General features: G+C 56.0%; 1 protein-coding gene across 1 annotated transcript in view; it reads left to right on the top strand.

The window, feature by feature from the left end:
- The first annotated feature begins 2,021 nt into the window (after nt 1–2,021).
- The window catches only part of PIK3R6 (phosphoinositide-3-kinase regulatory subunit 6), a 33,454-nt gene continuing 10,835 nt past the window's right edge, over nt 2,022–24,640 (top strand). Inside the window, exons 1-14 of the mRNA XM_062174933.1 lie at nt 2,022–2,034; nt 8,625–8,708; nt 9,183–9,274; nt 9,419–9,487; nt 9,996–10,128; nt 10,285–10,354; nt 11,326–11,509; nt 12,280–12,445; nt 14,007–14,093; nt 14,781–15,204; nt 15,498–15,576; nt 16,065–16,196; nt 17,994–18,104; nt 24,318–24,408. Coding sequence (XP_062030917.1) covers nt 2,022–2,034; nt 8,625–8,708; nt 9,183–9,274; nt 9,419–9,487; nt 9,996–10,128; nt 10,285–10,354; nt 11,326–11,509; nt 12,280–12,445; nt 14,007–14,093; nt 14,781–15,204; nt 15,498–15,576; nt 16,065–16,196; nt 17,994–18,104; nt 24,318–24,408 — 1,735 coding nt within the window. The remainder of the gene's footprint in view (nt 2,035–8,624; nt 8,709–9,182; nt 9,275–9,418; nt 9,488–9,995; nt 10,129–10,284; nt 10,355–11,325; nt 11,510–12,279; nt 12,446–14,006; nt 14,094–14,780; nt 15,205–15,497; nt 15,577–16,064; nt 16,197–17,993; nt 18,105–24,317; nt 24,409–24,640) is intronic.

The following is a 24,640-nucleotide window of genomic DNA, read 5'->3' as shown; positions in this document are numbered from 1 at the left end:
CTCTAACTTTCAAGTAAATAAATAAATCTGTTTTTAAAGATTTATAAATTACCTTTAATTTACATACATTTTACTGTATTTGAGACATTTTTGTGTGTGACTAGTTAATTTTGTAGGATGTGAACAGAACTAAAGTCTGTGACAGTGGACCATTCCCTCTTCTATGTAAAGAAATGTGGAATTATGATTTAAAACCATATAATATGTGATTTTAATTTTCTTAGCATTTTTCTTTGTAAAGAACTAAAATATAAAGTAGTTGATGTGTAATAAAAGTAATAAAATTCAAAAAAAAATTATTTTCTGATCTCTGGGCGCAAAACTGCTGCACCCAGATGTATTCCAGATGAGAGCAGAGCTCTTCATGAAAGTGTTTAACTAATGGGCTCAAGGCCCTGACGCGTTTCTTAGAAGAATTGTAACAGGAAAGGAAACCTGGCTTTACCAGTACAATCCTGAAGACAAAGCATAACCCAAGAAGCGGAAGGATCAGGACCCCACAAAGCAGGCAGGTGGGGCAAAGACCACGGCAGCTGTTTTTTGTGGGGCACTCAAGGCATTTTGTTTGTTGGCTTGCTTGAGAGCCACAGAATGACAGCATCATCTTATTAGGAGAGTGTTTGGGGAAAGTTAGTCAAAGCCTTGCCCGAAAAATGCCTGGGAATCCCCACCTGGGTCCTCCTCCAACGTCAAGGTGCTCCTGTTTTCTCATCAAACAAGAGTAATGTGTGAGTCTTGATGGGAGATCACCAGTCCTGACTTGGCCCCTTCTGACTTGTTGTTGCTTCCTAATCTTTAAAAAAAAAAAAAAAAATCTGTGTAATCTTGGAAAATCTTTCTACAGTTAATATTGTGAAGGGGTCTGCGTGGACGTGGTTCAAGTCCCGGGAGCCTCAGCTCTACAGGGATGGACTAAAAGGCAGATCTCATCACTTCCAAAAGTTTCTTGAACTTGAGGGAGCTGCTGCTGAACACACAAGCTTATCTCCTGGTCTTTCAATTCCATTCTCCCACAAGCTCTTTGAACTCCCTTCATGTAGGACATGTGTCATTCCTAATACTGTCATTTCCTCTCTCTGGATTAGTTTTCCTAAGTCGATGTCAGTTCTCTCGGGTATTTCTAGGGTTCCTCCCCCGCCCAGGGGTCGGGCGGAGCAATTCCCTTGTCCTCAGTGGGGAGGTCAGGGATGGTGGCCGAGGGTGTGGGCTCAGGTGCCGGGTGGTGTCTGCCTCTGTTGCCTGTTTGACGTTGAATGGTTGTTTGGCTTCTCTGTGCCTCAGTCTCCCCATCTGTAGGAGAGGGGGGAAACAGTACCTCCCTCACGTGCTTAACATATTCATAGTAAACAGCTGGTGGCTTTTAAACAGAGGCATGCCGGCTGCATACTGAGCACCACGTAAGGATTGTTTAAGCGCAGTCACCCCCCAGCATCCACAGGGGATTGGTTCCAGGACCCCCACAGGTATCAGCACCTGGGAATGCTCAAACCCCTTATGGAACACCGTGAAGTATTTACATAGAGCCTGCACACCCTCCCTTAAGCTTTAAATCCTCTCTCAATTACTTCTAATGCCTAACACGTTATACATGATGGTTGTGCTGTGCCGTCCAGGGAACGATGAAAACCAAGTCTGTATATGTTCATTTCAGATGCTTTTTTTTTTTTTTTTGGGGGGGGGTGTATTTTTGAACCTTGGTTGGTTGAACCTGCGGGTGTAGAACCCATGACCCATGTGGGTGAAAGCTAGCTGTATTTCTCCAAGAGCTCTAGCCTCCCCATCATTTAAATATTTTAATGACTTCAGTATTTCTTGAATATCTTTAGATTCTGCCTCCCCCATCGTGCTAGAGACCCAGGGCCTCCAGGATTTCCTCCACGCCTCAGACTCTACTTCTGCACCTTCCCACCACTCACGCCACCGCCTCTTTTGCAGAAGGACCTCTGCAGAAAAGCAACCGCTCTGCTTTCCATTCCGCTGCCTGGGCGACCACATCCTCCTCACAGACTCCGCGGGCTCCCATGGAGAGCTCAGGTCAGTGTGCTGGGGGCTGCGGGGCTTTGCCAAGCCCGACGGCTGCTGCTTGTTGGGGTGGGGTTGCAGGGGGACATCCCCAGGGCTGGCAGGGACCCCTGAACCCAGCCAGGCTGAGAGACCCCAACTCTGTGGCCCGAGGGGAAGAACATCTTGAGGGGTGGACGCCTTCACACCTGCTGTGGGAGGCACTGATTGTTTGCACTGAGCTGATGACAAAGTAGCCAGGCTTTATCACCAAACACGGGGACGATTTAACGAAAACCTAGATTGCGTGTACAGTGTATCAAGGGGTGATTAAAAAAAAAAAAACACTTGGCAAACATTAACTCTCCTAGTTTTTATGATAACCCCATAAGGCAAGGATTCTTTTCCCAAAGGGGAAACTGAGGCTTGGTATGGGCAGGTATTTTCCCCAAGGCCACATCAGGCTCCGGACCTGGCAGTCTCACCCCCACACCCACACTCTGGCTGCCTAGTAGAAGTGTCACGAGAAGTCTATGAAGTGGTGACGTCGCTGTAACCTCATTTTTCTGGAAGGGAAACTGAGAGAGTGGTTAGTAATCCTCTTAAAGCCAGGACCGGGGCCTGGGTGATGCCAAGGCTGCGTCAGCAGGGACCACAAGGAAAGGGGCCAGCTCCCCTCGAGATGTGCACCCTCTAATGATCAGCCAGCAAGCCCAAGGCCACACCAAGGCCACCAGGCACGGACACTGATGAAGGGGAGGGGTCTCTACGCAGGGACAGGTGTCTGGCTGCCATCATCCCTCCCACATGGATCCTCCCTGCACCCCACCCACCCTCTGAGAGCCTGGCTCTATCAGAAGCAGTTCCACAGAACCAGGGACCCCCAGTGAACCCCACGGTCCCAAAATTCTGGGTTGTCTTTAAGCAGAGGGGTTGGGGCTGAGGACCAGGAGTGGAGCAGCACTGTGAGAACCTCCTAATGTTTCAGAACCAATTTCTTTTGTGCTCATTTTGCACTGTGTTTATTTATTCGAGAAGCAGAGAGAGAGAGACAAATAGAAGAAGACAGGCACAGAGAAAGAGAGAGAGAGAAACAGTAAGTGAGAGAGAGAGGGAGAGAGATCGCCCATCCGCTCTGGTTCACTCCACAAATGCCCAGAACGGCAGGGGCTGGGCCAGGCGGAAGTTGGGAGCCAGGAGCTCAATCCGGGTCTCCTATGTGGGTGGCAAGGACCCAACGACTTGAGACTCCACCTGCTACCTCCCTGGTCAGCATTAGCAGGAAGCTGGAAATGGCCAAGCATCTTCCTCTCCAGGTGAACTGTTCCCACTCACTTTAATTGTAATGATAAACCCATCGTAAATGATAAGCCCTGTTGTCTTTTAGGGAGAGACAGGTGCCAGGAAAGTTTCTCTGGATGCAAGCAATAAAAATTGAGGTGGCCAATGTAAGCTTTTGTCTAAAAAGTGACCAAGCATGGAAGAAAAACTGAAGCACCAGTTACTAGAAAGGGCAGGGGATAGGGCAGATCTGCCACCAGGTCAGGGAGAGGTAGGTGGAGCCCAAGCCTTCTTCCTTCCTAGCCTTCCTCTAAATAAGGCTGCGGAAGATGGGGGAGGAGGAGGAGGGGGAGGAAGATGGAGGAGGAGGGGGAGAGGGGAGGAGGGGGGAGAGAGATGGAGGGGGAGGGGGAGGGGGAGGGAGTCTAACAGGAGCAGGTGTCTGGCCCAACAGGAGGCCCTGCTTGGGATGGCTGCCTTCCACATCAGAGTGCCTGCGTTCAACTCCCGGTTCCACTCTCAATGCTTGCTTCCCTGCTAAGGTGCACCCTGGGAGTCAGCAGGCGAGGGCTCAAGTAGTCAGGTCCCTGCCAGCCATGTGGGAGACCCAGACTGGGTTTCAGGGCTCCTGCCTTCAGCTTGGCCCAGCCCTGGCTGCTGCAGGCATTTGGGGAGTGAACCAGTGAATGGAAGATCTCTCTGTGTCTCTGCCTTTCGCAAAATAAATGAACAAGTAAATACATAAATGAAGAGCATAGTAGTTATGATGGTTGTCAAGTATGAATACTGTGCATCACTGTATGTGCCACACTCTTACACAACTGATGGCATGCAGGTGTGTCTACACCAGCACCCCCACACACACACAAACACGGGAGGAATATGTTGGCCCATGACGTCAGGATGGCTGCCATGTCACCGGGCAATAGGATGCTTTCCTCGCCATTAGAATCTATGGAATCAGCATTGTATCCGTGGTCTCTGGTTGCTGGAAAGGCTGTGCTGTGGTGCCGGACTGTCTCTGCAAAGGGCCCCAGGGTGACTGTGGAGGCTGTTCAAGTGCCAAGAGCTGCAGTCCACAAAGCAGAGAGACCCTGGAGAGCCCATGTTCCAGGTCAAGGCCAGAGGCTGGGAGGTCCCGCCTACTCAGGGGAGAGTCAGCCTTCGGTTCTATCCAGGCCTTCAGCTGATTGGCTGAGGCCAGCCCCATGAGGGCGGGCCTTTCCTGCGCTGAGTCTGTCCACCTAAAAGTAAAACACACCCCTACACCTTCCCAGACACACCGGGGCAAATGACACCGTGTGACAACTGGACACCGTGTGATCCAGTCAAGCTGACATGTGAAGTCAGCCGTCCCAGGGTCTTGGGGTAACCCCAGGAAGACATGCAGCGGTGACCTTGAAAATGAAGTCTCAGATGATTCCACTAATGTCAGGAGGGGGTCAGGGTCCCAGAGCCCCCCAAGAATTACCTTTCTGAACAGAGGCCGGATCTCACCCAAACAAGCTGGCAAACGACACCAACTTTATCCAGCTGAGTTGGTTTCCACCTCCTGCCACCACCAGGAACCCACATCCTGACACCACGATCTTCGTCCTGCCCTCGGGCACAACTGTCCTCCCGGAGCTCTGAGCCTCTTTTTTTCCTTTTAAAGATTTATTTATTTATTTGAAAGGCAGAGTTACAGAGAGGCAGAGGCAGAGAGAGAGAGAGAGAGAGAGAGAGAGAGAGAGAAGTCTTCCATCTGCTGATTCACTCCCCAAACGGCCGCAACAGTCAGAGCTGGGCCAATCCGAAGCCAGGAGCCTGGAGCTTCCTCTGGGTCTCCCACGTGTGTGCAGGGGCCCAAGCACTTGGGCCATCTTCCACTGCTTTCCCAGGCGCATTAGCAGGGAGCTGGACTGGAAGAGGAGCAGCCGGGAGCCCATGCAGTGCCTGCATCCTGTTTTACTCACTATGGCACAGTGCTAGCCCCAGTTCTGAGCCTCTTGTCACCTGACCTCTGACACTTGAGACATTCCATTTCTTTCTCTCCTTACCCAAATCAAATCCAGCTTCAGGCCCTCATTTTTCCAAGGTCAGCGGGAACACCAGTGTCACTCACTGGGGACACTCGGCCCTTCTTCGGGGGCCTGTGAGAAGTCTGGACAGTGGGCAATGTGTGAGGTCTTCCATGCAGTGGAACTGAGGGACTGGTTTGCTGGGGTGCTCCGTTGGGGGCCATTCTTGTGCCTGGCAGACACAGCATGTCACAGGCACGTCACAGGCATGGCCTCCAGGGCTCTGCTGCTCTCATCAGCTCTTTGCCACCTCCAGCAAGCTGCGACCCAGCCAGCCCTGGTGCCTCTGATTCCCCAGCACCCCAGAACTCCAGGGCCCTCACAGTCTTGGGGAGTCCAACCTCCTCTCCTTGAACTGCGCACTTCCTCTTTAATAGAAAGCATCGTCCGTCCGACAGTACAGCCTGACGTAGGGGCTGGGTGGGCTGTCCAGGGCCAGAGGGAGGATGTGGATGGGGGGGCGGGGCAAGAATTTTCTGCTTTGTGTCGAGCTGAAAGGGCCAGCTGCTCCCCAGCCCCTCTCCACAGTCTCCTGCAAAAACGCGGCCCGCCCAGTGCCTCTGAATTTTCGAGGGGTGCCAGAAACCCTAAAATTTACCTAAAATCTCCTGATGTGTTCATGTTGGCCATTAATTTTTTTTTAAGACACTGCACAAGCCCAAACAAAACATGTCTGCCAGCCAGATGTGGTCCAGGGGTAGAAGGTTTGCTCTGGCTGCCCAGACTTCCAAAAGCAAAGATGATTTGAGGTTGTCTCCTGGGGCTCCTGGGAAGCTTCTGTATTTTATTCTGGAAGGTAAAAACTTAGCTCCCCTTGCAAAGTAGGGGGGACCTGGGGCTCCAAAGATGAAGGCGTGGCTGCCCTTCTGCTGAGCGAGGAGGGAGGGACTCGCAGTGGTCATGACCTTGAGTCTTTCTGAGCAGTCTGCAGTGGGAGAGGGAGAGAGACAAAGTGCGGGAGGAGAAAGGAGAAAAGGGGGGGGGGGGGGGAGACAGGAGGGAGATAGGGGGGAGAGGGAAGGGAGAAGGGAGGAAATTTGTGAATGACTCACCTCGCATTAACTCATGCAGGCAGGAGGGGATGGGTGGCTAGAAGGACAGACCAACCAGCCCCCAGGCCCAGATAAGCAGTCTCTGCCCCAGCTGGGGAGCCGCTGCCCTCCCCAGCAGATCCAGCAGGTGCACAGATGCCTGCTCTCAGGCAGGAGATTCAGGGCCAGGCCTTGGCCGTGACAAGGGTCTCACAGGGGGACAAGTGAAAACCAGAGGAAATTTGGGGGCTTCAGAGGCACCTGCCAGCCCCAGAGCCATGGGGGATGGGCCGTGTGGCCAGGACACAGCGTGCCTTGGCCTAAATGCATTTTTCACTCTCAGACTGCACCTGCTGATTTTTATTTATTTATTTTTAAAGATTTATTTATTTATTTGAAAGGCAATTACTGAAAGAGATTTTCCATCCACTGGCTCACTCCTTACATGGCCACACAGCTGGGGTTGGGGCTGGGCCAAGCCAGGGCCAGGAGCCAAGAAATCCATTTGGGTCTCCCACATGGGTGGCAGGGATCCAAGTACTTGGGCCATCCTCTGCTGCCTTCCCAGGTGCATTAGCAGGGAGCTGGATGGGAAGTGCAGCAGCTGGGACTTGAACTGGTGCTCGCTCATATGGGATGGAAGCATTGCAGGCGGTGGCTTTACCCACTGTGCCACAGTACCAGCCCCACTCCAACACTTTTCAAATGTCCATTGCTTCTTCTTGGGCTGCCTTCATGTTCTTGCCATGTCAACCAACCACTGCAGAAAACAAGACTAGGCTGACATTTGTGGAAAACCATTGCAACAGGAGCAGAGCCCGGGCTTCACAGCCAGTGAGCAGAGAGAGGGGTCCAGAGAGGTCGGGGCAGGGGGATTCTTGCTGGAGGCGGGTAGATTCTCACGCACTGACGGTGGAGAAATGCTTGATCCGAGGTCAGGAGCGGGGTGTTCGCTCTGAACCGACTCCGTGGGATTCTTGCTGAAACTGGGCTGGGCTGGGCAGGTCAGGGAGAGGGCTCTGGGGAGCCTTTGGAAGGTTTGGCCAAGGAGAGAGAGCATCTTTGTTACCCCTTGTCTTCGTGTTTGTCTGATACGTTCTGCTCAGTTGACTTGAGGTTTTTAGCTTCTGCACGGGTTGAGGAATTAATCCCATGTATTTTTTTTTCCTAATACACATGAAAATCAGTGTGTAACTATTCGGATTTTGAGACTGTGTACCACCACCTAACGTGGCTTCCCCCTTATCTGTGGGGGACACGTCCCCAGCGGATGCCAAAAGCTGCAGAAAGTACGGAACCAGAGCTTTGGTGTTTATCCTGTGCGGCCCGCAGCTTTGCCCCGGAGCGCCGGAGTTAACCTGTCCTATCATAGCTTTTCATTTTGTATTTAGGAGGCAGTGAAAGACAGAGAGAGAGAGAGAGAGAGAGAGAGAGAGAGAGAGCGCACTGCCATCCGCTGATTCACTCCCCCAATGCCCACCACCGCCAGGACTGACTCCAGAAGCCAGGAGCACCATCCAAGTCTCCCACATGGGTGGCAGGGACCCATCACCTGCTGCCCCCCAGGGAGCACATGAGCAGGAAGCTGGAGTTGAACACAGAGCCAGGACTCAAATACAGGCACCCCAGTATGGGACGTGGGCAACCTGACCGGTGGCTGACCTGCCGGCCACGCACCCACCCCTTATCCTGCTGTGCTCTGTGCCCTGGTGTCCCCCTGGCCTCAATCCTCTTGCCCTTTAGGGCCATTATTAGGGCAAATAAAAGCTTCCGGAACACCAGCCCTGGGGATACCCTGACAGTGGATTCCATAACCCAGATGGCTAAGTCACTAACGTGCCTGGGGGAAGTTGTGTGCACAGCCTGGACACCCTGGACAAAGGACTGAACCACACACGCAGTCTAAAACCTGTCAATTGTTTGCTTCCGGAATTTTCCACGTAATGTTTTTGGCCCCAAGTCGACCACAGATAAAGGGGAAGTGCTGTGCGTCCCACATCTTGGGCTGCTTTTACAAAGAACCCAGAAACACCCATGGAAAGGCATTACCCCTGCCCTGGCTCAGCGTGCTGGCTCCCAGCTCTAAGCTGATAATGTTGCCGGCACCGCTAGAGGCTCATGGGAGAAGCTCACAGCACTTTCGGTGGCGGGGTAGGGGGGATGGAGGTGGGAGCAAGGGTGAGGCCAGGTGGGCTGAGCTCCAGAAGCTGCTGGCCTCAAAGTTTCCCCCTCCCCCACCCACCGGGAATAGATGTGGAGCTGGATCTGCAGAGGAGCGTACAAGCCGTGCTCCGGGAGCTCAGCGCCCAGGTCCCCGCCTTGCAGAGCAACCAAGGTAGGAGCCAGCAGCACGCAGCCTCCCCTGCCCCACCCCAGCCTGCTCTGCCCACACACCCAGCAAAGGGCCCCAGCTGAGCCCCCTTCCTGCTGGAAACACCTGGAGAGGAATGGAGCAGGCCTCTCTGCTCCCTGGTTCAAGCCTTCCCCTCCCCAACACCCTACCAACCGGCAGAGTGCCCTGGGGACCTGCTACCCTCTGTCTAGGCTACCTCCCTACTCCACTTCCAAACCCAGCCTCTCCCGGGCACTCTAGCCTGTGGGATGTGCCTCGGGGCCCACACCCGCAGCTCTGTGAGTGCCTACCCGTGGCTGTTGTCCCCACCTGTGTCCCCGCCCCCTGCTGGCTTCCACCTTGCAAATTCACTGTGCACCTACATGCACCTGCGGCCAAGCCCTGGCTGCGGCGTCGGAGCCGTGTCTGGCCAAAGTCATGGCCAGCGGCTGCTGAGGTCTGGATCCCCCGCAGCAGGCATGTGGAGGTGGTCCCTGCACAAGAAGCTCGAGCGAGATCCTGCTAGGAGTCCCACGCTGGTCCGTATTCTGCTCAGGGAGCTGGAAAAGGTGGGTTCCCGGGGCCTAGGGTGGAGGGGGACCAGGTGCAGGTAGACATGAGCACCTGCCCACCCTCAGCCAGCCCTGCTCAGAGCCTGGGGGAGCCCCAGCCAGGCCTGGCCCAGTAATATCCCCTGGTCTCCTGGTCGCCAGGCAGAGAGCGAGGACCTGCGGTACGTCATCATTCCCTTGCTGCACACCCTCATGTATGTGCTCACGAAGGTGAGCTGGGGACCGGGGGTTGACGTGGTGGTGGTAGTGGTAGTGGTGGTGGCCCCTGTGTGGCTGGGCTGGGCGCTGGCCCCGTGTGAGTCTGGGAAAACCTTTGCGTTGCCTGCTCCAATCTGGCTCCCTGGCACTGGCCGTGCCCTTTCCCTGTCCTGCGAAGAGAAAGGAGTGGAGAGACCACGGGGAAGTCGAGGCAGCGTGGAACAAAAAGAGGCGGGGTGCAAGCAGTAACCCCAAGACTTGCAGCGTGGAGACCCACAGAAGCGTGCGGCTTCAACCGAGCAGGGCGAGGTTGCGGGGTGGAGTATAATTGCTGGTGGGGCACGAGGCCATGGTGAGTGGGGTGGGGGGCATCGGAGAGGCTGGCGGAACAAGCTAGAATGGGTGGATTTGGGAGAGAGGCTCTCAGACCCAACGCTCCTCCTCCCTCTCCAACTCCCACCCCACCCAGACCCTTCATGCCTCAGGGCTCTGGGCACCTCAACCGCCCCCTCTCCCTCAGGCCACGGGCATCCCCGAGGAGCTGTACCGCAGGACCTACGCCTTCTGCACCAGGCTCCTGACCCTGCCCGCGCCCTACTGCACAGTTGCCTTGGACTGCGCCATCAGGCTCAAGACCGAGGCGGCCGTGCCCGGTAAGGGCTGTTACCCCTGCACCACCTGAGCCCCAGGCCCTTCCTCCAGGGCACTGGGGAGCTCACATGTCTCAGCCACCATCTGCGGGGGACAGGACAGTGAGCACGAGGCCCTGAGGCTCATCCCAGGGCTGGCTGATGGGGTCTGGTTTGCAGGGACGCTGTACCAGAGGACTGTCATCGCTGAACAGAACCTGATGAGCGAGCTGTATCCCTACCAAGAGAGGTGAGCGGCCCTGGCTTCCTTAAGCCCCCTGGGGGGACAGGCACCTGTTTGGCTGCTCAGGGCAGGAGGATAAACATGAAGCATGGGGGTGGGGGCAGGACTCCTGGTGTTCACCCTCCGAGGGTGGACAAGGTTGCATGTGTCTGTCTAGAGGCCCCTGGAGGTAGGACAGGGCTGTCTTCCTGAGCTGGACTCGCAAGGTGGGGATGGGGGTTGGATGTGGCCATGGGGGGGGGGCACCCTGGAGCCCTGGGGTTGCACCTGCACCCTGCCCTTGGCCTTGATGCAGCATCAAAGCAGCTGGGCAGCAGAGGTGGCTCCAGAGTGTCCTCTGTGTGTGCCCAGCGCTGGAGACAAGACCGTGGAATGTCCTGTTTGCATTGGCAGGGGGCTGATGGCAGAGGGCGCACGCCTCCCTCTTCTGCTGGGCCCTCTGCTCACTTGGCACTGAAAGGCACAGCTGGAGTTTGAGGCTGGGGGTGCTGGGTGCAGGGTGCAGGGAGGGGAAGGGGCGCCCCGGGGAGTCAGAGGGGGGAATGACACAGTGGGGTGAGGAGGACAGGTGGGTGAGGTTGGCTTCTGAGCATGATAAGGGTGACGTGAGGGGCTGGGACTCACTCACTCGGCATTCCGTGCCCCAATCCTGGCAGGCAGGATGTGGGGTCCCTCCTGGAGGGTGACACGGCCCCCAGGCCAGGCTGCTGAGGCGCTTCTTTAGACATAGGACTCTGGCTGCATTCCTATATGATGTCCGTGGACGTCAGCGGAGTGAGCAGGGCTGCCCCCCAGAAGTGCCTTATGTGCTCTTGTTTGCCACAGCCCCCACCACTCCCTGCTGCCATCCCACTATAGACGTTTGGATTTGAGGCCCCTCCTTTTAAAGGAATTAAACAACTCGAGGTGGGGTGGGGCTGCACAGCTCCGGGGGTGCCCCCCCATCCAGCCCCGCCCCCTCTACTCCTCACCCTCAGAGTGTTCCTCTTTGTGGATCCTGAGCTGGTGTCTGCGTCCGTGTGCACGGCTCTGCTGCTGGAGATCCAGGCGGCCCAGGGGCAGCAGACGCCCGAGGCCTGCATGCGCCACGTGGTCTCCCACGCCCTGCAGGCGGCCCTGGGCGAGACCTGCCACGTGGGCGCACTGCACCAGAAGCTGCAGGTAACCAACGCCCGTGCCAACCGCCCACCTGCCCTGCTGCTGTTTCCCCCTCTGCTATTCCACTTCCCCTCAGCCCCTTCCTCTAAAGTGCATTCAGGGGGGCCACGGAAGACCCAACAGCTGTGGGTGAGCTACAGGGCAAAGTAAAAATCACAGAGCAGTGAGCCTTTATGTCTTCAATAGCTACAACGTTCCTGGTTGCAACAGCCGTGATTTCTGGAAGGTCTATTCTGTTCCAGGCACTGCATCTCTCTCTCACACATACATGCACACACACACACACACCATGGCATTGGGACTTGGATACAATGACCATCTGCTTTTGCAGTTGGGGACATTAAGGCACGGAGCTGTGCAGAGCTCACACACGTGCAGAGTGCCTGAGCCAGGATCTGAACCCAGAGCTGTTCACTGGCCCATCAGCCCTTCTAGCTCCCCGACAAATCAAGATCCCAAACTCTCCCCGGGGGTATGCACTGCACGGGTGCCCATGCACATATATGTAACTTTTCCTTCCCCCTGTCCTTGGAAAGAGGCCGCATGGAAGCCTGTGCTGTCACTCACTTCCCCAGCCCCCACTCCTGTCTAGGGCATCTGAGCTCTTGCAGGGAGGAGCCCCGACCTCTGCCAGCCAGAATCCTGAGTTTCCAGGGCCATTGCCGAGGGCCCTCCCCCCACCCCACCCCACCGCCACCCGCTGGGCTGTCTGAGACTCCGCGGACACTGGGCGGGAGTCGGGGTCCCCGGGCTCTGACGCCTTTTCCCGGCAGGCCAGCCCCCGCCGCACCCTGGAGCGCTATTTCCACGCCGTGGTGGCTGCCGTGGAGCAGGTGGCAAGCGAGGGCAGCTCCAGCCGCGCGGGACACCTGGAGCGGCTGGAGGAAATTTACTGCTCGCTGCTGGGCCCGGCAGCCGCCGCCAGGGGGCATCGCGCAGGTAAGAGGCGATCGCGGGTCGGCGGCGGCGGCAGGGGGCGCCAGAGAGCAGCGCGGCCGCTGCTAGGGGTGTGCGTGCGTGCGTGCGTGCGGAGGGAGCCGGACACGGAGCGTACGGGCCCCCGGGGGAAGCCTAGGGACGTGGCTGCCGGCCACGAGGCTAAGCAGGTGGCCGATTTGGACTTCGTTAGCAGCACATGCCTGCAGAGCCCCTGCTGTCTCGCTGTTGCTGTTCTTAGCGCTTCACATATAGCTAAATATCTTAGGTCTAGTAGTGCAATTGATCCTCACCGTGGACTTAGGAGATGGAAACTACGATGTTTCTTTTTTCCAGAGCAGAATAACTGAGTTAGAAAGAGGTTAAAAATCTTGCCCCAGAGCACCCAGCCTTGTGAGTAGCAGAAGCAAGGCTCAAACCCAGGCTATCTGGCTCTCCACCACTCTGCTCCTTGGTGTGCATGGTTCAGAGCTCTGCCACCCGGGATCTGAAAGAGAGGAGCCAGCCCTGGGGTGTCAGGAATCAGTATTTCCTGGCTGTGGTGGGTGGGTTCCCCCGTGGGCCCTGTTCCAGGCTCACCCAGAGCGTCCGTGGAGCGTGCCAGCCTGGGGGTGTACCAGGATGTACCTGTGTCCTACCCAGACTTGCTCTGTGCATCTGTGTGCCAGGCCCCCTGAGAAGCCCATATGGCTACAGAGGAGACAGTGGTTACAAGCGCAGTGTCGTGGGTAACAGCCGGGCAGCCTGGGCTCAACTTCTGCCACTCACGCTGTGACCTTGGGCAGATGGTTAGCCCTTGCTGGTTCTCCCAGCTCCTCCCTTGTGAACTGGGGCTGTTACGCGTCTGCCAGGTCGCTGGCAGGATCCAGAGAAAGGGGATTACGAAGTGTGCCAGGTGAGTGGGCCGGCACCTGGCAGGTGGGGAGTGCTCCCTCCTGGGAAACCTGCGGCCTCGTTAGGGAGGGAGGCACAGCTGGGTAGAAGTTAGACAGGGACGCAAGAGCCAAATCCTACTGTCAGACACAAGCTGAACCCCGTGTGCAGACAAGAAGGTCTGCCCGGAGGGAACGACCCCTGGGGACCACCGGCGTGGTCAGAAAAGGCTTCCAGAGAGCCAAGGGAGGGCAGGGCTGCCCTGGTCTCTGCTCCACGCTGCCCTAGCATCCACAGCAGGAGCAGCTGTTAACTGAGTGTGCACCTGCGGGCGACCGGAAGTGGCCCCGAGAAACCAGAGCAGCCTCAGGCTGGCAGGGTGACATGGGGCTGAGAGGAGGGGCCGCGGAGGGAGCAGAGGCTGGAAAGGACCCTCTGGGCTGGTTTGGGGAGGGGCCCAGAGGTGGAGCTGGCCGTCCTGGTGCGAGCAGGAGCCCACTAAGCTTTCTTGGGTGGGAAGGGGCAGCGGCAGTGCTGGACCCCGTGAGAACGGAAGGCGGCAGACACGGAAGGGCAGACGCCAGCCGCCGGGGAGAAGTCCCAGCCAGCCCTGGGGACCCCCACGCGGGAGCTGGGCAGGGGGCGTACCACTGGACGCTGTCCTCCGAGCACAGCCCCCTCCTCTCCTCAGGTGACCCCACCCAGGACCGGCCACCAAGCACCCCCCTGCCCAGCCCCTACATCACCTTCCACCTGTGGACGGACGAGGAGCAGCTCTGTATGTGCCTGGGGCCCATTTGCTGCTGTGTGGGGAGCTGGCTGGAGACGGGTGGGGGTGGGGGTTCCAGCAGGTGTCTGTGCCCATGTGTGAGTATGTGTGTGAGTGTGTCTGTCTCAATGTGTACACCTTGTCCCTCTCTGAGCTGTTGTGCATGCCTGGAGGGAAGCCACCAGCCCCTTCCAGCGCTATAGCTCAGCACCTTGGTCATTGGTCCCGTGCCCACCTCGTGCCCCTGCCTCTCAAGAGAAGACAAGGACGCACAGGCTGTGCTGGGAAGAAGCCTGGGGCCAGGGAGCTGGGCTCACATCTTAGCCCTTCCCTCCCCGTGCTGAACCACATGAGCCGAAGCCGGCTCTCCTCTGTGCCCTCGAGGCCCCGTACCTGTGTCTGGAGGAAGCTCTGGGGGCTGGGAGGCTGGGAGGCTGGGAGGCTGGGAGCACACAGATACACAGAGGGGGCCGGAGGTCAGCTGAATGCTGGGGAGGATTGAGGGCACAGCTGTAGGACTTCTCACGACCTTTAACAGGGTGGCAGGGGCGAGTGGGATTCTGCAGCTTTGCCGACCACAGGGTCTTGAGTCCTTGGTGGAGCGCCTCATGGGCCTTCTGCTCAGCCGCACGGAGTCTGGGCGACACGGGCCCCGGGCCTCACCACCCTGACAGCACCCATGTCCTCGGCCCACAGGGAAGGAGCTGCTGCTCTTCCTCCGCCCGCAGTCCCAGCCCCGCCTCAGCGCTGACCTGGAGGCCTTGGATCTGCAGGGCTTCCGGCCAGACCGGGACATGGCCCGGGTGTCTGTGCTGTCCACGGACAGCGGCATCGAGCGTGACCTTCCTCTGGGGCCCGAGGAGCTGCCGGCTCCCGGCAGCCCGGAGCTGGAGCGCGTGGGGCTGCAGCGCAAAGGGGGCGTCAAGAAGCGGGCATGGCCTCCAGACCTCCTGATGCCTGCCGGCTGGGCTGGGCCCCCGGGGCTGCACCGCAGGACGGGCAGGCCCGGCAGCGATGGGGAGCTGCTGCCCGGCATCTCCCGGCTGCACACGGCCCGTGTGCTGGTGCTGGGTGATGACAGGATGCTGGGGCGCCTGGCCCAGGCCTACCACAGACTCAGGTGAGGGTCTGGAGACAGGGGCTGGGCTGGGGAGGGCTCAGGGAGGGGCAGGATGGGCTGGGGGAAGAAGGAGGCTGCAGGGGACTTGCTGCTGTACACTTGTCAGCCCGGTTAGTCCTTGTCACCACCCTGCCAGGGACGCACGCTCATGCCCATTTTATAGACGAGAAAACAGAGGCTCGATGAGACGGCATAAATCTCCCCGGGGACAAATAATGAAAATAAATGGCAGGGCCAAGGCTACTGGAAGCCAACCCCTCACTCACCCTCTGTGCTTCGCTGCCTGTTGCCAGGAAACGGGAGACCCAGAACTTCTGCCTCACCCCCAGACTCAGCCTGCAGCTCTACTACATCCCCGTGCTGGGGCCACAGGTGATGGAGGCGGGGGGCAGGAGAAGGGGCGGGATCTTGGCCTAGGAGTTAGGAACCCTGGCTGGGACACCTGCAACCACATTTAGCACCTGCTGTGCCAGCTTCCTGCTAACGTGTGCAATGGGAGGCAGCCGTGATGGCTTGAGTTGTTGGGTCCCTGCCACCTATGTGGGGGGCTCAGGATTGAGTTCCTGGCTCCTGAGTTGCCCCCCCCACTACTGCACACTTCTAGGGACCACACAGGCAGGGGGAACTCACCACAGGTGCAGGTCTCACTCTCTACTGTTCACTCCCGTTCTTAGCTGGGATGACTGTCACCCAATGTCCCTGGCCAATGGCCCTCAGCAAAGCACACGCAGGGCAGAAAGGGAGGCCCCGAGCGATGAAGTGGGTGACCACATCTACAAAGCAAAGGTGGACGGGCCCGGGGCCCCTCTGGCCAGGAAGTGAGGGCCCCACGGGTCTGCCTCACCCCTCCTCCCCCGCAGCAGTCCACTACGTCCGGGCAGCTGGAGCTGGGGGAGCTGGCGGAGCTGGCCGCGTTCCTGGGCCGCGCAGACCCCTGGTACGAGAGCACGGTGAACACCCTGTGTGCCGCCATCCACAAGCTGGCTGAGATGGTAGGGGGCAGCGGGGCGGGGCGGGGAGCTGGGGCGGGGGAGCCGGGGTGCACCCAGGGAGCGGGGCTTTGGGGAAGACACAGGACATTCTCAGCTATGAAGCTCTGGAGGCGCCTTCCTGATTTGCCTGTCGGTGTTTGACGTGCAGGAATTGAGTATTCCGTGCAGCCCAGGGGTGTTTTTATTCTTCATTGTTTCTGCCTTGGAGTTAGGCGCTAACCAGCCTGCTCTACCGCGGGATCAAATAAATACCCCCGTATCGTTCATGCCAGCGCGCTCAGCGTCTCCGTTTCTGTACTTCACTTGCTACCCATCTGTGAGATGTTAGTGTTTACTGTAAGGTGTGCAGGCTTATCATTTCCAAACATTCAGCCAGTCGTCTTAAAGCTATTTATTGCCTAGCCCATCTGGCTGCATCCATCTGAAATGCTGCTTTTATTAATCGCTGAATTCCTACTTATGCCTGGGTTTTTTTCTCTCTCATTGATCCAAGCATTTCTGTACACGTTAGCATGTTGCTATTTTAATCCCTGGCATGGATTCCACTGTTGAAAACTTTTCAAGCTATGCTTGTCTATTCTATCTTCTTTGATAAGCTTTAGAATTTCAAATTAAAAAAAAAAAAAAAAAACCTCAAAAATCCTAGTGGGATTTGGATTGGCATATAGAGGAGCGCGCCTCTCTCTCTCATTTTTTAAAAGATTTTATTTATTTATTTATTTATTTATTTGAGAGGTAGAGCTACAGATAGTGAGAGGGCGAGACAGAGAGAGAGGTCTTCCATCCGCTGGTTCACTCCCCAAATGGCCACAACTGCAAGAGCTGTGCTGATCCGAAGCTAGGAGCTGGGAGCTTCTTCTGGGTCTCCCACATGGGCGCAGGGGCCCAAGCTCCTGGGCCACCTTCTGCTGTTTTCCCAAGCCACAGCAGAGAGCTGGATAGGAAGAGGAGCAGCTGGGACTCGAACCGGCACCCCTATGGGATGCCAGCATGGCAGGTGGCCCCTAGTGCATTGCCTTCTAAGAGAGCATGATCCGACTTTCCATTATTAACGTCTTCTTGTATCCCCTACAGCTTCCATCAGCCAGTGTCTCTGCATTCCTTGCTAAACCTCTGCCTCACGTTTGACAACGATTCTTGCTGTTAGCCAGGGCTTCTTCCTCTCGTTATATCTGGTTAACAGTCGTAGCAGAGGGAGCTCTGCTTTTTATTTATTTGAGATCTTTTCAATTGTAAAAAAAAACCACACACATTACAAAATGCACCGTCTTTCCCCTATTTATCTGTTTAGCTCGGTATTCTACTGAGCTGTCCGTTTCGCTTTATCGTCCGAATGATTTGGACATCTTACGTGTGTGATTCAGGGCGGTGCGTGTTCTCTGAATGATGCCTTCTCCAACAGGACCTTTGCACACACACAGGGCTGCTTTGTGCCCCCGAAACCTGAAAGATCTTACAGGAGCCACCTTTGCTGCAGGCCTCTTGGGTGGTTTCTTTTCCCAGCCAACACACCTGTCAAATTTGGGTCTCCCCCGCTCCCCGCCTATTCCCTCTCCTTATAATGAACCATTTGTGTGGCTTATTGTGACTTTGTGAGACTGATGTGAATCAGGTTCCCCCGGGGAGATGGGGGCCCAGCAGGTGTATTTCACCTGGGATTGACACTCAGGCAAAGGGCTGAATGTGTGCAAAGACCAGCTGGGTTTGTGCATCACAGAGAGCATGTGGGGCCTTGCTCCTTCTGCCAGGAAAGTGGCCCCTCCCACCTGGCTGAGGACACTGTTGTCTTCCCCACAGCCTCCCTCCCTGGACACCTCCCGGGCTGTGGACCCCTTCATCCTGGATGGCATCACCTACTACGTCCGCATGGGCACCCACCCCGTCTACTTCCAGATCTACACGGTCAAGGTCAGCCTCCCACCCGGGGCCCCAAGGGTAATGGGACAGCCCGCCGGACCCCAGGACCCTGCAGCCGCAATGCCCCGGCTCCTGGGAGATCCTGGCCCAGCGGGCTGCAGGCAGGGGCCATGAGCAGGTGCTCTGGGTTGTTGGCCGTGTCATCTTCCCGTCCAGATGAATCACGTGGTTCTTAACTCCCAGGAACTCAAACCCAAGCTAGCCAGGGCTACGCTGCTGAGACTACACTCCGTTTTCTGTCTCTGCTCACCGACTCCCGTCACTCCGAGGCGGTCTCCTCCTTGCGCCACACCTCCCATCACCCTCACGCAGACCTGCAGGCCCCTTTGTCTTCTCACACCCACCCATCCCGGCTGCCTTGCTTCCTCTGCCGGGCCGCTTGCTCCCCAACCCCTCTCTCACGGGTCCCTCCTGCCCGGCTTGTACTCCTTCCCTACCCTCTGCATCCCAGCAGCACCCAAGCCTGGGGGATCCCTGCCGTGATGGGTCTTGTTTTTGGCCACCCTTGGGCTCCTGAGTAGCTCCTGGGAAAACAAATCCAAAACGCCCTGGCTTGATGTCTCCCCACATTCCTGGGGCCCACCCCCCAGGGCAGCTCCCTCTCCCTCTGCAACCGTGGCTGCCACCACCCTGCTCAAGCCCCTCCCTTCAGCCAGTGCCTTTCCCCACCCACCTCCCCTGGGGAAGAGAGCAGGCGTCCAGCCTCATGGCAGACACCCCTGTGTCCCTTGTTGGAGTCTGGTTCCCCGGTTTGATTTCCAGCTGTTTCCTGACCAGTGCAGACCCTGGGAGGCGGCAGGTGATGGCTCAAGTAGTTGGGTCCCTGCCTCCCATGTGGGAGACCCAGACTGGGTTCCCAGCTTCAGTATGGCCCAGACTCAGGTGCTGTGGACATTTGAAGAATGAACCAGTGAATGGGACCCTCTCTCTCTCCACCCCCACCCCATCTCTCAAATAAACAATAATTTAAAAAGATTTTTAAAAGATGTATTTGTTTATTTGAAAGGCAGCGTTACAGAGAGGCATTGAGACATCTCCCATCCACTGGATCATTCCTTAAATGGCCACTACGGCCGGAGCTGGGCCGATCCGAAGCCAGGAGCCAGGTGCTTCCTCCTGGTCTCCCATGCGGGTGCAGGGCCCAAGCACTTGGGCCATCCTCCACTGCCCTCCCGGGCCATAGCAGAGAGCTGGACTGGAAGAGGGGCAACCGGGACTAGAACCCTGCACCCATATGGGATGCCAGTGCCACAGGCAGAGGATTAATCAAGTGAGCCACGGCGCCGGCCTCCACTCCCAGTTCTTGTTGTGTCTGGAAGACTCTTTTGTAGTTCTGCTTTGATTCGAAGTGTTGGACGATAGCTCTGCTTCATAGCTGAGTGGCTGGACCAGCTGAGGTCATAAGTGAATCTGGAGTGAGTAATTCACTTTTTTTGAGTTGTCTTAAGAGTCCTCATTGACAGATTTGGTCAGATAGTATTAAAAATCTACTATCATCTCCTGCCCTACCTACCCTGCAGGATATAATATCCAGCAACAGGAAATAGGCATTAGGGAATAATTCCCATTTGCAAATATGATTTAGCATAAGTGAGACTCTTTTTTTAAATTGACAAACAGAAATTGTATATACGTGCACTGAGCACATATCGTTATGAAAAATGTCTACGTTGTAGAATGTCTAAATTGAGCTAATTTACATATTCATTACCTCCTATGCTAATTTTTTGTGGTGAGAACGCTTAAAAATCTATTCTCTTAGTAACTCATTCCTGTCTAGCTGGAATTCTGTATCCTTTGACCAAAGTCTCCCCAGTCCCTTCTTGCTCCTCAGTTCTGTTTTGGAGGTTCCTTTCGATTGCAGGTCATAAAAATCTTTTTTTTAAAAAAAAACTAGTTTAAGGAAGAAAGAAAAAGGTACTGTAATTGCTCACTTTGTCCAGGACCGATGGTGGCTTCATAAAAGCTGGTCTGGAGAACTCAAACAGCATCGTGTCCTCAGGGCTGTTTCGAGCTCTCTCCCTCCCCCCGCCTCTCGGTGAGGAGAGGGTCAGCAGCAGTTGCTGATCCGCCTTTGTGAGCCTGGAAACCTTCCCCTCTTCCCACGTGCTGGTGCCTACACCATGCCTGTGCCCCAGGAGGCGGGTCCCACATCCCCACTGAGGGCGAGAGTTCTCCTGTTCCTTCTCTCTGGTTTGATCCTCAAACCCTGGTAGGCGAGCTCTGGTCTTGCCAATTATCTAACTGAGCCCGGCTTCCATGCCGGGTACCCAGGTCCCCATCTGCCTTCGCGTCACGATTACAAAAATGCAAGCGTGATGCCCGGCTTCCCGATGCTGACCCGCCCCTGACTCTTGCCCCACCCACTCTTGTTTTGCCCCACCCTCTCAGCCCCTCGGCCCCAGCTGGGGTCTGGGCTTTGCCTCTGAGCTCCTGCAATGCTCTAGGCCCAGCCTGGCCTGGCCTGCTCTGTTCCACTATGCGATGCTCCCCTTCAGGCAGGTGCCGCTCCCCACCAAAGCCAGGTGTCCCCCTGTCCCCGCGACCGGCTGGCTCTCCTCCATTCCTTCCCTGACAAGTAAGGAACTGCAGTTCAGAGAGCAAACGTTTATTGAAAGATGTTCCAAGGAGGAGCGGGCAGCAGAGAGAGCACATGGCCCCCTTTCCTCCTGGCTTGGGGCACGAGGGGCATTTGCTGGCGACGTGGCCCATGACACTCGTGATCGGCATTTGTGATGGACATCTAGGAGCTGCCGACCTTTGTGGGGGGCTGGGCTCCTGTGGTGTCAGGATGCTGCACCCACAAACCCATCCTGGCTGGGTCTCAGAGAGCAGCTTCCTTAGTTCCGCCCTTAGAGGAGGGTCCTGCGGCTCCTCCCCAGCTGCTCTTGTCTGATGATCTGCCTGGCACCTGCAGATGAGGGGCTGTGTTTGTTTGTCCTGGAATCTCTTGCTGTTAGCACCAGAAACTGTGTGTGTGTGTGTGTGAATCAGTGTGGTCCAGGGGATTGGCTGGTGGAATGTGTGTGCAGTGAGACAACATGGACTGGTAAAACATTTGTGGTTCCCCACCCAGCAACCTAGGTGATCATGGGCAGCCCCACCAACCAAAAACCAATTTTTCCTCCTTATTTAAAATGGAAATAATTATCTTCCTTGGCCATAGGATTCTTGTGAAAACTCAAAGGAGTAGAAAAATACAGAGATGAAGGAAGACGAGGGTAAAATGAAGGCCAGGAGGTAGACAAGCAAAAAAAAAAAAAAAAAAAAAACAAAAACAAAAAAACTACCATGCCATCAGAGTGCCTGGGTGTTCAAGTCCCGGCTTCACTTCCAAGTCCAGCTTCCAGCTAATACACACACCCTGGGAGGCAGCAGGTGCTGATGGCTCCGACAGTTGGATCCCTGCACTCACGTGGGAGACCCAGATGGAGTTCTGGCAGCTGGCTTAGCTGTTGCAGGCATTGAGGGAGTGAATCAGCGGATGAGCGATCTCTGTGTGTCTTTCTGTCCCTCTCTTTCCATGTCTCTCTTTCAAATAAATACGATTTTTTGAAACTTTATGAATCTCTGGCCTGTGCTGCGGCTCAATAGGCTAATCCTCCACCTTGCAGCGCTGGCACACTGGGTTCTAGTCCCGGTTGGGGCACCAGATTCTGTCCCGGTTGCCCCTCTTCCAGGCCAGCTCTCTGCTGTGGCCAGGGAGTGCAGTGGAGGATGACCCAAGTGCTTGGGCCCTGCACCCCATGGGAGACCAGGAGAAGCACCTGGCTCCTGCCATTGGAACGGTGCGGTGCGCCGGCCGCAGCAGCCATTGGAGGGTGAACCAACGGCAAAGGAAGACCTTTCTCTCTGTCTCTCTCTCTCTCACTGTCCACTCTGCCTGTCAAAATAATAATAATAATAATAATAATAAAAAGAATCTCTGTTTGCTTGACTCTGATCCCACGTTCTCAGCACTGCCTCCAGCCCTTCTGCCTGAGGTTTCTATGAGCACCAGGTCCTGGGACTGACTTCTCATGGCCGCTCTGCCTCTGCTTTCCTGTCCTACGGAACTCCCATTCTCCACTCTGCAATCTTTACCACCTCCTGGTTTTGAGCTACAGGCAGCATGGAGCCCAGTTCCCTGATTTCCAAAATGCAAAACGAATCAAGAAAAGCCTCTCAAGGTAGTAGCTCAACAATGCAACTCATTTAAAAGGGAAGATTGGCATCCATCTGAGCCCTCCGTCAATGCCACTAGGGCACCCCTGGGTGCACAATACAGGGGACACACAGCAGGGGGAGCCATGGGGTGTCTCGGCAGGAGGATGCTAACAAGAGCTTGTTCTGGGATGTGGGCTCCCAGAAGTACAGCTCTGCACTCAGCTGGGTGCTGGCAGGGAACGGGGCTGACTCCTCGCCTGGACATCTCCATCATTCTTATTGACAAGGCCGGGGAGTCAGCTGGCCCCATAGGAGGGGACTTCAAAAAGTTCATGGAAAATTGAATTTAAAAAGTTTCTTGGGGCCAGCATTGTGGCATAACAGATAGAGCCACTAGCCTGCAATGCTGGCATCCCTTATGGGCACCAGTTCATGTCCTGGCTGCTCTGCTTCCAATCTAGCTCCCTGCTAATGGCCTGGGAAAAACAGTGCAAGATAGCACAAGTCCTTGGGCCCCTGCCTCCATGTGGGAGACCCAGAGGAAGCTCCTGGGATCTGGCTCCAGCCTGGCCCAGCAATGACCATTGCAGCTATGTGGGGAGTGAAACAGAAGATTCTCTCTCTCTCTCTCTCTCTCTCTCTCTCTCTCTCTTTCTTTCTCTCTGTAACTCTGATTTTCAAAATCTTTTTTTAAAAAAATATTTATTTTGGTACAGAAAATGTTTTTTTTTTCTAATTTTTGTTTTCATTTTTATTGAAAGGCACAGGGTCAGGGTAGGGGGGAGAGAGAGGGAGAGGAGAGGGAGAGAAGGAGGGAGGGAGGGAAGGAGAGGGAGAGAGAGAGAGAAAGGCCTTTCTTCCCTTGGTTCACTCCCCTAATGCCTGCAACAGCCAGGGCTGGGCAGGGCCAAATCCAGGAGCCAGGGACTCCGTCTGGGTCTCCCGTGTGGATGGCAGGGACCCAACTAACTTGAGCTGTCATCTGCTGCCTCCCAGGGCAGGAAACTGGATCAGAAGCGCAGTAGCTGGGGCTGGAACCAGGTGCTCCGGCATGGGGTGCTGGCGTCCCAGGTGGCAACTGAACTGCTGCACCACAATACCCATCCAGCAAAAAACTTTCCTTTGTCATCACACATGTCTTGCACTAGCAAGGTTTGCTGTGATGGGACAGTGAGAGGATGGCTGTGTCTGTATCGCACATGGCTGTGCAGGGGTCTGGCTTCCATCTTGTTTGTTTTGTTTTTGTTATTATTTATTTATTTGAAAGGCAGAGTTACAGAGAGCTAGAGACAGAGAGAAGAAAGAGAGAGAGAGGTCTTCCATCCACTGGCTCATTCCCTAATTGGCCACAATGGCCAGAGCTGGGCAGTTCTGGAGCCAGGAGCCAGGAGCTTCTTCCAGGTCTCCCATGTGGGTGCAGGGGCCCAAGGGGTTGGGCCATCTTCTACTGCTTTCCCAGGCCATAGCAGAGAGCTGGTTCAGAAGTGGAACAGCCAGGACTCGAACCAGTACACATGTGGGATGCCAACACTGCAGGCAGTGGCTTTACCTGCTACACCACAGCATCGCCCCCTGGCTTCCGTCTTATTCCATCCCGGTCACAGAGCTGCCTTGCCTTATGAAGGTGGCATCTGTGATACTGTCCCTGGTCAACAGGACACCATGGACCTGCTGGGAGCACTGGCCAGCTCCTGGTTCCCAGGGCTGCTTTTCTCTTTCTCACATCCCTGTTCTCAAAACCCTTTGGCCACTCCTCCACACTGCCTGCCCAGACTTCCTCCATAGCCCCAGACACACCTGGTCTCTCCCAGCTCCTGGATCCCCACTGGGGTCTCCCTGCCTCCCCCTTAGCCAGCAGTGGTTACAGGTCATACTCCTTGGCACTACCTCTAAATGGATTGCATCACCATGGATACAGACAGATCCAGAGCCACCTTAGGCAATCTTGTGCCGCAACTCTGCAGGCGGGGAGGGACACCCACCAGGCTTCTGCCCCTTGTGCAGAGCAGGTCAGGTGGGGAGCCTTCTCCAAGCCACCCCTGCCCTTCGCCCCTCCAGATCTTCTTCAGCGACCCCAGCCAAGACCCGGTGGAGGATGTTTTTCTCACCGAGCTGAAGGCCAAGATCCAAGACTCCAAGTCCCCCAAAGGTGAGCTTCTACCTCCCTTTTTCCAAAGCTCCCCTGGGCCCAGCTTCCCCAAAACTTGGCTCCTCCCCCCACCCCTAATGCCACCCTCATCCCCTCGGCCTGACCCCCTGCTGGGTACCAGGGCTGCCCATGTGTCCCGTTCCCCCCACCCCGCCCCAGGTCTGACCTTGTACCTGGGGAGAGGTGCAGGGAACTAGCACCAGGGGCTTCACACCTCACCCCTCTGATCTTC

The sequence above is a fragment of the Lepus europaeus genome, chromosome 18, assembly GCF_033115175.1.
Source record: "Lepus europaeus isolate LE1 chromosome 18, mLepTim1.pri, whole genome shotgun sequence".
NCBI classification, from domain to species: Eukaryota; Metazoa; Chordata; class Mammalia; order Lagomorpha; family Leporidae; genus Lepus; species Lepus europaeus.
Note: the sequence above shows the minus strand (reverse complement) of the source record. Positions and strands in the feature narration are given on the sequence as shown.